This window comes from Apus apus, chromosome 1 (genome assembly GCF_020740795.1).
Source record: "Apus apus isolate bApuApu2 chromosome 1, bApuApu2.pri.cur, whole genome shotgun sequence".
NCBI lineage: Eukaryota > Metazoa > Chordata > Aves > Apodiformes > Apodidae > Apus > Apus apus.
In genome coordinates, this window is record NC_067282.1 from 178,425,911 (window position 1) to 178,438,348 (window position 12,438).

At 42.2% G+C, this 12,438-nt stretch overlaps 1 protein-coding gene across 4 annotated transcripts; it reads right to left on the reverse strand.

Moving 5' to 3' along the window:
• Nucleotides 1-7,087: 7,087 nt before the first annotated feature.
• SMIM30 (small integral membrane protein 30) lies at nucleotides 7,088-11,257 on the reverse strand. 4 transcript variants are annotated; one of them, XM_051607930.1, is made up of 2 exons: nucleotides 11,172-11,257; nucleotides 7,088-9,743 (listed from the first exon to the last, which is right to left on the reverse strand). In XM_051607930.1, the coding sequence occupies exon 2, from the start codon at nucleotides 9,681-9,683 to the stop codon at nucleotides 9,498-9,500; it is 186 nt and encodes a 61-aa protein (XP_051463890.1). In that variant the 5' UTR covers nucleotides 9,684-9,743; nucleotides 11,172-11,257; the 3' UTR covers nucleotides 7,088-9,497. The 4 variants fall into 4 exon arrangements, with proteins under 4 accessions (XP_051463890.1, XP_051463887.1, XP_051463888.1 ...); XM_051607927.1 differs by lacking the exon at nucleotides 11,172-11,257 and adding an exon at nucleotides 10,673-10,762; XM_051607928.1 differs by lacking the exon at nucleotides 11,172-11,257 and adding an exon at nucleotides 10,646-10,762.
• Nucleotides 11,258-12,438: the final 1,181 nt, after the last annotated feature.

Sequence of the window (12,438 nt, forward strand, 5' to 3'; positions counted from 1 at the left end):
TACCAACACAAGGATCACATCTTTGGAAAACTGTGAAGCTGAGAGAGGAGTAAAAGTTTATAAAGGGAAAGTAACTTAACGGTCATTTTGGAGTGAGACACAATTCAGAAAATTGTTGCAGGAACGTAAGAACTATTTTCTGCTGTCACAGTCAGCCAGAGGCAATCGGGAACATAGAATTAGTGGAATTGCAAGGCTAAATGTAAATGCACTTTTGACCAATTTGAGCAAACCTAGTTAGATAATGGAGCTGAGGTAGCCTTCAATAGATACAGTGAGAAGTTGGAGAGAGCTTAAGTTGTAGGCTTAATTACAAAACACTCAGACTTCTGCCTCACTTAGCAGTCTTGTAATACAGTTATGAACTTACTTAAACCAAAATTATCTTAAGGTGAGGTAGGTTTTCAACCCCTAAGCCCTTTAACCATTACTTAAAAATCTGCTAAATTTGGGGTAGTGATAATTAATATGGTGCCTAACAAAAAGATACAGTAAGATGCCTTTCAAAACAGAAAACTATGCTAAATTTTTTAATGTAAAAAACCTACACAGTATTTTTTTCTGAAATTTAAAAATATAAGGAAGAGTAAAAGGGTTAATAATTACTAGTAATAAGAATATATTGGTAATTTAACATTGAGCTTCGAAGTGCTAAAATGAATAAAGAGTTATAAGTCTAGTAGACTTTGACTCAGTGTTATGGTTTAAGGCTTAGGTATGCTGTAATGTGAATAAAACTGCATTATATAGCAGTTTTAAGAAAGGATTTCTGAAGTATCTCTACCAGGCGATTGTGAAAGATTTTTTTCTGGTGTGTTCAGTGAGAGCATGCTAGTAGGAATTTTTTTGAACCAATGTAGTTTATTGGCTTTTAATATTTCTGTGGCAACTGAAACATATGCTTTTCTTTACAATATAAAACTCTTTACAAATGCCCCAGTTCCATATAAGCTGCATATTTCTCAGTCTTTGTAATAACACCAGAAATAGTTACTCTAAGTAGGTGGCAGGGATCAACTAGTTCAAAAATGAAAAAACTCAATGTTTCACTCATGTAGTTTACTTCCTTAGCATTTATTCCTTGAAAAAAAAACAGAGTGCAGCTTTTGCAAACACAGGGCAAAAGGGAAGTGAGTTTTCAACACCAGATAATGAAAAACCAAAAGCCCAATCCTGTAAGACGACATGGAATTCCTACTAAGTAAATGGCTTAGCATGAAAGAGTGTATTTAAGTGTGTCTGTGTGTGCCTCTTCACCCTATTTCTATGACATTTGCTTCCCAAGGCCTGTATTTTGCACTAAATCAGGCAATTTTAATTGCTCTAAGACAGTTGGCATTATGATATATTAAGGCAGCAGTCTGACAACTACTGTGTACAACCAATTTCAACTTATTTTGGTGGAGTGCATGAAGTGATCACATGCTCTACATTCACTGTTGGAAGGTCAGTATTCCTTTGGAAGTAGAATGGATTTTAATTCTTAATTCCTGTTAAGTCTGTTGGGATTTAAGCAGAAAAACCTCTGGCAAAAACTCATGAAAGTTCAGCTATTGAGTGCTTTACATTGCTATCTACATCTATAATAATTTCCTTTCTGGCCCTTCTGAAATTGAGAGCATGTAATCCTTTTTACTGGGATTTCATTGTTACTTCTGGATAGGAAAATACAATTTATGAAGTACTTCTCATTTAATGCAGATAACCTCATGTAGAACAGGTTCCTGAGCAATAGCTGGACATAGGCACAAACCAGATTTCTTACTGACATAAGAACGACAAGGTAGAAAAGTAAGCTGATGGACATCAGATGTGTATAGTGCACTACACTAAAAGTGTGTGAATAGGCACTTTATTTTAGTAAGGTGTCCTTGAGAGTGAGCTGTCCTATGGATTTCCCTTTGCCTTGCTTGATAAATCTTAGGGCGGGACACACACACACAATAGAGTCTAAGTTGAATATACAAGTTCAGAAGTGTATTTGTGGAATAAGAGTGGGGACAATATTTTTGCCTAATATTTATTAAGATGTAGGTCAAATACTGGTAGCAGGCTGAGAGAAAAAAAAAAAAAAAAAAAAGACAGCATCTATTTTAAGAACCAATTTAGATTTTCACATAAACGGAAATCAAGAATAATTCTACTGTATTATACAGAAATGTAAGGGCTGGTGCAAGGTCAGAATCAATCCTCTTGTGATTTCTGTTCAAAATGAATTTGAATCAGGATGACTGCACTGATTTCAGCAACTTCAGGCTGTTTTTTAACCAGATTAAAATTTGGCATTCAGTTACCACAGTAAATAATTCAGCTAGTATTTTCTTAGGGAAAGAGTTAGGGATGGAGCTTTATGTGGCTGCAGTTTCCCCATGAGCACCATCTGGTGCAAGGTGTACTACTGGTCAGATGACAGAGACCCCTCCATCCTATCGATGTAGCTACTGCATCCAAACCTGTATTTTGTCTTTGACTTTGTCCTAAACTCCCACTGATGCCAATGGGAACTCCATGTGCAACACAGTCTTTTATTCAGGCTGTCAAATCTTAATATTTTTGAAATGTTGACTTGGGCAGGAGTTGAGATAATTTGCATTTGGGGCTTTGCGCTGAAGCACTTGAATTCCATTTGGAGTATAGTACTGGCCCCATAAACTGATCTTTAAAAATCCCACTCTGAAAAGAGGATTACCCTACATATGCTGTATTTGCTCCCTTTTTTCCATAACCATTTAATGCCGCAGGGATTGAGTTTCACTAGACACAGTGGGAGAATCCTGGTACATCTGGTTTCCCTGTGGTCTTACATGATGACTGAACATCCTCACAGCTTTTGCGATCAGGTTCCCAATAGGCTCACACTGTGATTAGATTTGTTCACCACTAATATATCCTTGTTTGCCATAAAGACAGAAGTGAATTGAGCTGATGTTTATGCATCCTATTTACAGCTAGGATTTCATAAAATCATACAGTAAATTAGGTTGGAAAGGACCTCTGGAGGTCACCTGATGCATTTCCTGGCTCAGTCCCTTCCCAAAGATTATTTCTTTTTTCCCCTCTTGTGGATGGACAATTTAGAAATATCCTTTCAGCTGACAGTCACCTCTGTTTTCCTACTTCACTCAAATGGAAACATTCACCCCATGCATACTCCATATTTTAAAATATTATATATTTTTAAAAATAAGGTCCAACATACAATACTAAATTTTGAAATGTGAAATTGGGCATGGAAGAAGGTTAAAGATGTATAAGCCACACCGAGACACCTGAATGTCTGAACAAACACCTGATCTCCTAACTGGTTTTTGCCACAGCAGGAGATGGCTCTGTGGATCGAGAGGGTGGCCGTGGCCCAGGCATGCATTTTGCACCTAGGGAGATCCAGCTGGCTGTTACTTCCCAGGCAGGATTTGAAGTTATCCAGCATCCCTTGCATCAGGACAGCCTGCTGCCATAAACCTGGCATGGAACATAAGTCACGGTAAAGTTGCATGGTGTTCAAAAAGCACAATTTGACCATCCCTTTAGGAGAGTTTGATTTAGTTTTAGGATGATAACATAGTTTGAGCTGACTTCACTGAGATTTTCACCAGGGCCATAATTATTACTGGGTAATGCTGACTTGTTCTTGGAAAAGCACTTTTTGCTTATTTTTAATGTGTAATAGTTTCTGAGATTTATGTCTTCTCTCTGCAAATGCAACAGAATGGAAAACATGACTGTATGACATTTATTGCTGAGTATTTGCTTCTTATTGGCAACTGCTCCAAATATATGATCAACATCTTTAATTTTTATGAAGAGTTGAATAGTGACTTAGGTAAGGCTTATTGTGATATTACTTCTTATGAAAAAGGACGTATTTTTTTAGTAGTTATATATAGACTATAGTCTCTAGACTTTACAGATGATACCTCAGATAGACTTTCAGAAGTTGACCAAAAATAGCCTTTCTGAAAATATCGAACTTTAAAAAGGAGTCATTGTTCTTTGCTATTCATGCAGACACTGAAATAAATACTTGCTTTCAAGGGAAAATGAGTCAACGTGGCTTCTGCTAATAATCCAGATAATTTTAATAGATTCAAATAAAATTTAAAAGTGCTACCATGTGCTTATGAACAATCATATTAGGTTAAAGTCTGAGAAATAAGTGCAGGTATTGACCATGTAATTTCCAGTCAACTGAGTTCAGAAAAAGGTTGGCAGAAAATGTCCTTGAACACTTCTAGAATTAAAGACATTGTGGTTCCACTAGTAATTTGTTAAAAGGTAAGTGAACATATTTTGATAAAAGTGACAATTTTCTTCACTTTAGTTGTGCCAGGATTAAAACTGGTTATGTTTTAGGACTGCTCCTCTTCTGCGAGAGGATAGGGAAGGAACATGCTGCTGTATTATTTATTATTTGTATCATTGCAATGTTCAAATTGCTGTAGAAGAAGAAGAGAAGCCCTTCTCTAGTAGGTTTTATGGAACTATGTTGCTCTGCAGCATTTTTACTCCATTCAAGAAGAGAAGGTAATTTTCAGTATGAAGATGTGCGCAAGCATTTTAGTACCTTGAATGCAGGGTAGCTGGAAGGCTGCTCACGATGCTGGTTCCAGTCCCAATTTCCAAGACAAAGACAAGTTAGAAGGAATATAGTCAGTGCTGTAAAGCTCAAGCAGAACACAAGCTTCAACCCAATTCAGCAGCAAGCTCGTTTTCTACAATAGTATGTCGGGGGTCACAATTCCTTCTTTGCTGCCTAATGGTTGTAACTCTGGTTTGCTGGAGGCCATTCTGGATTCAGACCTTCACTTACACTGAGAGCTTTTATGGGTCTCTCTGCTTGTCACTCTAAAAGTCTGTTTTGTTTATCTCATTAAAATCTCTGTTCTGATCAGATAAATGATCCAGAAACAAAAGGCTTTGCTGACTGCCTAGTGTGCCTGCACCTCAGTGTGACAGAGCATCCCACATGTTTTCAAATTTAATTATGGACAAACTGAGCTGAGGAGTAAAACATCTGGAAATTTTTATTACAATCTATATAATTTTATTGTTCTTTTATTTTTAGTTCAAAGTAGTTGGGCTATTATGGTACTTAGCATACCAAAATTTGGTATGAAAATTCCAACTTGCTTGCTGTAAAGCTTCCTTTCTGAATATTGGAAATGTAGTATCTAGGTGCTACTGCATGTTCACGTGAACATAAAATCTTTGTAATGTCAAAACTGGGTATATTCTTTAATGATTTAACTCTTAGCAATGTGGTCAGAATCTGACGTATTAAAATATTTTCCTTTAAAAGTTTTGAAGATTGATTTTGGAAGGAATTAAGCTTTGGGTCCTCTGCATCAAATCTCACCCATTATGTTTTGCTGCATTTGGTTCTGAATTAGTGGTCTTATTTTTCTAATCCAGTGAACAACACACACTTTCTGCTGATTTCAGATTATTTCCTAAAAAACTGTTCCAAGTGTAAATCAGAAGGACAACCAGATCCAAGCTGTCCTTTCCATGACTCCTAGCAATCTCTTGTCATTACATCAGTTTAGATCTGCCAGACCTTTCATCGGATATAAAATTGAATCAAAAGGTTACTTTTGTAGTATAATAATGACAGCATTTACCATGGTAACAGACCTATTACAGTTCATCCATTTAGTCATGCTTTATCTTATTATAAATGGTGAACTCAACTCCCTACTCCCTTCTCTCAAAGCTCATGTAAACAGCTTTGTGCAAAGAGGAACCAGGCCTGCAGATCATGACTAGTCAGTATGTGGAGTCTCTGGGCTAATCCAAGGACAGCTTCCATGGCAGGGAAATGGTGGCTGAGAACCACAAGCACAGCATGCTCCAGAAATCTCAGTGAGCATCCTGGAGATGCTACCTACTTCCTGTGACCATAAATTACTGCTGTTCTTCCACTTGTCCCACTCATTAAGGATACAATAGGATGCAAACAATAATACATGTAAGCATATAAGGGTTCTCAGATGAAGATGCCATAGAAATGCCCAGCCTCAAGATAGTATTAAAAGCAGCTTCACCACCAGCACCAAGATTTATCTGAGGGGGAGAAAGGGTTCATGACAGTAAAGTTTTTATGCATCCAGAGCAAATAGAGTGAACTATTTGTATTCTGGTCCCAGGCACTGCTGTACCCAGCAGAATGGTAACACCAACCTGGTGTGCAGCACTGAGGAGCTGTGCAGCACTGAGGTGCACCATAAGAAGCAAAGGACTTCATTCACAAAGGGACTATAAACTGACTCTTAAGTATTCGTAGGATGGCTGGGCTTGAGCTAGACTACTGTTGAAGCAGATGGAAATCATAGCACTCAAAAGCTACTAATTCCTGACTTGCAGCTTTCTGGCACTAGTTAGAGAGTAGGTTGTGTTTGTTAAAGGGTGGGCATTGTCAGGCTGGTGTTGCTCCCTGTGCTTAAGACAGCAGCTAATGGTACTAGTTTAGTACACAAAATGCTTTATCCAGGAAGCTGTTCGCTATGTACACTACCTAGTTTCAAAAGAGCTAGAACCCTGTTTTCATAAAATGCTTGGATAAAACAAGCTCTTTTGAAGTCTAAAAACATTTGTATCATTCAAATAACTATAAACCACCAGAACATAATTCTTCTTCAGAAAAAAAGAAAATGGTCCTTTAAATCTTTGGGTCTCCAGCTAGAAAACTGCCATAAATGGCTTTTCTGGTACAAAAGCAACTACATAATAGTAATGTTGAAAATTCATAGTCAAAAGGAAATGGAAACGCAAGTTTCCCTTGTAGTAGAGAAATGGGCTGCTTCACAACTGCAAGCTACCAGTTTCAAAGAGGACCAGCCCTCTTGAAGTGCTCTAAAGTAACTGATATTGAAATGAGGTAATATTTACATATGTAAGTAATAGGACCAAGAGTATACTCACTATACAAAAGCTTGTCTAAACACATACCTTATGCCACGTTAGTTTGTGAAGTTACCTAACATAAGCAAAAGTATTTAAGAAAATAATATTTAATATAAAGTATTTCAGCAGTTTCAGTCATTTTTGTCATCTCTGTTTTCATAAGAACCACTTCATTAAACTGATGGCAAATCATACATGAAAGTTTATTAGGACAGAAGAAAAGCAGAGGTATCTGATTTTGCACTCAAATCATCAACAAATGCAAGTCTTTTAACAATAAAGTTGTCAGAACCAGGAAACAAAGCCATTAGCCTGCGCAAACATCTTTGGAGCTTCAGGCCAAGAACAGAGCTCCACATACCCCCATCACCCTGGTGCTAATTCCACTGTAAAGTTGGGTTCTCCTGCAGCGAAACTGTTGCACAATTCTGTGAAATTATTGCCATGGATCTTTTCCAAAGTGAAGATGAAAGAGCCTGTGAAAAGCTGCTTGTATTGAAAGAGCAGTATTTAATACTCTACTGAGAAACTGATAAACTACTTGAATTTTAATATAGGAAATACAAAAGTCAATGGAGGTTTTATTTGTTTTAAAAGGGTAATGGTCTACCTAAATTGGAGCACAGAAGTGCACACTTGATGTGTGCATCCATCCACCCAGTTGAATAATCACATACAGGATCATCTACTGCTGCTGGGCAGCCTTCAGAGGCGACACTACAGTCTGAAGCTCCTCCTAGGGCTGTAAATTTCATTTGTACATAGTAATTGTGCACCACATCCCTTTCTGACTTTTGGAAGCCACACAAAAGGTTCAAGAAAAGCTACCTGGCAAGTCTTAAATCTCATCAGAGTAACTCTGTGACCATTATTATTCTGTAACTTGAGAGCACAAACCTACATTCTGCGGTTTGCTGGGTTAAGTCCTACAATTTCAACCTTATGCAATTTTTGGAAGCTTTCGTTTTACTTTCCTCCCTCTATCAACCATGAGAGAGGTACATGACTTACAAGATTGAAATAACCAGGGCTTCTGTCTCCTCAGTGGCTGGAAACAGAAATCAAACCAGCCACAAATGACGTGCAGAATACAGAAATCTTAGAATTTGGCAAACATGATCTGCCTGCCCAATTACTTATGTAAGACCTGCCTGACTACCCATTGCTTTGTGCTCTACTGAACAGAGACACTTAGTGAGGGAGGGGAGGCACAGTATCAAAATACATAGCTCTGCATCACATTTAACCTCTTTTTCCCAGCTCTGAAATATAAATGCCAAGATTTCTAGCAAGAGTGGTACAAAATCAGGAGATTCTGTGGAGAGCTCACCTTCCTATGCTCCTTACTCTGCTGCTTGTGCTCCTTGTCTCAAGCAGACAGCTAGAACACCCAAATAAGCCAGAGGGACTTGTGGTAGACATTCTTGCTGTGCCATTTCACCTTTCTTACAGAAAGAAACAGGTCCTGAATATGCTACTGAATAGTCTTTCAACCATATACCACAGATTAAGACTATTTATATCTCCCATTTTGCATCTGGATTTTTTACTTTGATTTCGGTTCTAATCTGTGGAACTCATGCATCAGTTAGGTAAGAAGCCTAAATATTTGGCTAGCAACATAAGTTTGTCATGAGGAAGACACTCAAGAACAATGGACCTGCTGACTAAATCCAGGATTTTAACAAACATGTTCTTTCCTTCCTGCAGAAGAAACACGCGCACAACTGTCTTGTTAAAATTCTAATAACCTTATAACACAGAAAGATTTCATATAATTCCTCATGAGAGCATAACGTTTTGGAAAAAAAAATACAAATGCTAAATGAAATAAGCCTCAAGCCTGGGATGTGTAAAGGAAAGCTGAGTACAAAAAATAAACAGGAGACAAAAAATATATCCTTAATCTGATTGACATAGCCTTACATGTGAAATACATGTTAAAGAAAAATAGTGGCCCCACTCTTAAGTGTGTCTACTTGGTAACAGGAACACAGGCTACAGGAGTGGCATGTTCTAAAATAAAAACACCGAGGAAAAAAAAAGCTTTCCGTGTTTTCTTAGTTCTGTGAAGTCTCATCCCTGTGACAGCAGAAGGGAGCCGTTAAGAGTTAACTGTCATTTCAAAGAACATAAGCACATGCACACAAGTCAAAGCAGTCTGCTCACTAGCTGTCTAGTTAGGAATGCTTTGAAAGCTCCATAATCCTGACTGGAATAGCTGCTTTCTCCTGATTAACCCTTGAAACCAAAACTGTGGAACTTGTTGATGGTCTCCCTCACATGTTCCACTTAGAAACTTTTACTGTGAACCACACTATGGTTTTCTTTCCCCATTCAAAAAGGTCTTACCCTACTCTAAGGCAATATTTAACCACAAGCAATACAAAATTGTCTTACTGCCATGAAGACAGATCCTACAAATTCCTTTTTCTGCTTACAGTCTTGGTTCTGTTGTATTGCACAGTAAGAGGGGTTTGCAGAAATATCTACTACATGGTTTTTGAAAGTTATCCAGAACCAAAGCTCAGTTTTACACCCCAGAGCTCAACTCCACGGTTTGGTAACTAACTTCATCTGAGCATCTTCTTAAATCATTGTTGTCCATTCCTCTTCCTTGCATACAAGCCAAGGCAGGCACAGAACCCGACGACACTGACAGCGAGGCCCAGCAGGAAGGCGATGGTATCTCCTGTGTCCAGGGCTTCAACCACTGGCAGCACCAGCAGCAATGACATAAGGACCAGGAAAAGTTTTGAGGTGTTCTCGATGGAAGGCATGCTGCCCGCCAGCTGAAGTCAAACGAGGGAAGTGGCAGAAAGCAGGTATTTCAGTGGTATCTACAAGGAAAACAAAAGGAACGTGATAGGATTTCCCTTCCTTTGCTCCTGGAATTGTCTAGCCAAAAGCCAACTGATATATGACTGATGTATTACAAGTATCTGTGTGGGACTTGGAAAATTTAGGTTTTGTCTTCAGAATTACAAAAGTAGATGACTTACTGTCACAAGTAAGTCACAGTGGGTTTCCTATTTTCTTATGCAACTTCGTGGAAACTAATCCTTATGAGTCTTACGATGAAGTAAAGTCAGATTAGGCTCTCCTGCCTGCAGCCACCAGTGCCTGCTTTACCTGATGGGCCTTTTCACTCGATGTTTGGGGCTGGGCAGCTGCCGCACGGCTCACCCACGCCTCCGGGGCAGGGGCAGCCAGGGCACCCCGGGGCTCTGCCGAGGATGGGAATTCACCGCCCCCCGTGCGCGCCCTCCCGGCGGGGCCACCACCCGCCCCGCTTCGCCGGCTTCGGCAGTGCCCCTCGGAGGCGCAGCGCGGAGCCCCGCCGGACCGGCCGCTCCGCAACAGGTCTTCCCGCCGGGAAGTCCGGTTCCGGGGTACGCACCGAACGGCGCCGACACGCCCCGCGGTTACCGGGGCCGCCCCGGGCCTCCCGGAACCAGCGGCTTTTCCGCCGGCCCCCTCGGCGCGGGCAGGGGCGGGGCTGCCTCGCAGCGCGGCCGGTCCCCACCTCCCCCCCCAGCGCGGGCGCGGAGCGGGGCAGGGCGGCCCCCGCTCGCCTGCGCCCCGTCCCGTCCTGTCGCGTCCCGCTGCCGGCGGGCTGGCTGCGGGCTGGCTGCGGGCTGGCTGCGGGCTGGCTGCGGGCTGGCTGCGGGCTGGCTGCGGGCCACCGGCTGCCCGAGACGGCCCCCGAGCAGGGCCCGCCCGCACGGCGCCCCTCAGTCACCTCCGCACGCCCCGCTCCGCGCCTCACCTCCCAGCCGGGCCCCCGGCTCCTGCGGGCGCCGGTCCCGCCGCCTCGTCGCGCTCCCGCAGCCCGGCCGCGGCCATGACAGGAAGGGGCGGCGGCGCGGCCGGGGCGGGCGTGACCCGGGCTGGCCGCCTCCCGCTGCTGCCTCGCTCCGCCGCCGGGGCGGCACCCGGCACCTCTGGCCGGTCCGGGGCGTGGGGCCGGGGCACGGGTCTGCTTACGGGCGGGCAGAGCACCGAGGGCGGTGGGGCGGGCGCCGCCGGGGAGCGCCGGCAGCAGCGGGCGGCCCTGGAGCAGCTCCGGCCTGGGCGCACCGGGCTCCTCCCGGGAGCGGCCCGCGGGCAGGGCCGCGGGGGTGCCCGCGCGGTGCGGGCTGAGCTGCGCCTCGGCCGCCGGGAGCCCCGGCCGCTTGTACGCGCTGCTGCTTAACCCCCTGCAGGTGCACCGATTTGGGCTGGTTGTCTGCTCTTCTATCTAAACATAAAGAAAGAGCACAAGTTACCTTCCGTTTGATTGCAGGCAGTGCCTGCTTCATTTCAGAGGTGTGTTCCCCAGCACCAGTGATGACGAGGAGTAACCAGTGCGACTGCAAACAGCTCCCGCTCGAAGCGTTAAGGCAATGTCGTAGGGTGGACCGAAACATGGTGCCAAAAAACCTGAGATGCGTTATCACTTAGTTAACTGAGCTCACCCCCAAAACTTAAGTCAGACTTGTCTTGATTTTTATCTTATTTCTGCTTTGGAAAAAAAGCTGCTTGTGGAAATACTGAGTTGCTCTGCTCTGCTACACAGAACACAGTTAAAATTACTTCCTTGTAAATGCTGCAGGGGAATAGGAGCTAGTTCCTAGTCCAAACTCATTATTTTTCAGTGAAAAATGTGCTTAAGTTTGGATAAAAGACCTGTAAGCAATTACTATAGATTCAAAATACTTGTTTCTTTGGAATGCTTGCAGAAATAACCAGAAAACTATGTGCTAATCTAATGGCAAAATTAACCTAGAATTTGTAATATGTGATTTCAGGCATTAATTCAAGATAACCCATGTTCTCACAAGGTGTCCCTAGACTTGTGCAAGAAAACAGCTTTTGCAAACATTTCTCTTTACAGAAGCAATTCCCAATGGGCTGCTTAAAGAGCAGTATAAATCCAGATGGATTGTTCAACATACGTAGATCTTGGTCTCTGTCTTTTATAATGTAGCTGTAATTGTCCTTGTATGCTTATAGGAACTTTGTAAATCTGAGGTGGGATGTTAGTATTATGTTGATCATAATTTTTTTTCCTGTCTGGATGCAGCAGTTGTCAATCATCTTAGACTATAAACTTCCAGGGATGAAAACAGTCTTTGCTCTCCCTTTATGCCAAGTAGTCTGAAAGCTGTTTCTTTCTAAGCAGCAGCGCCTAGACTCCGTGATAATACAAATAATAATAAATATCAGTAGAAGTTAAAGGCAAGCCTGTATCAGTTTTCCTGATCTGAAATACTGAATGTTTCATGTTCAGTTCTGAAGGCATTTTCTGAAGAAGCTGATGCCGGATAAAATCACTGGAGAAAAATCCTGAAACTTCTGAGAAAGGTGTCATGGCATGGAACAGAGTAAAGCTACAATGCCTGGCCCATTTCTTAATGAATCACAGATACATTTTAACCCCTGCAGCACCGGAAGAGTGGCATTTTGAAGTGCAGGAGGCAGATGTCATCTGAATCACTGGCATGTCAGAGAGTGAGCCTTGGATTCCTGGCCCTCTTAGTTCCTTGCTTGGCG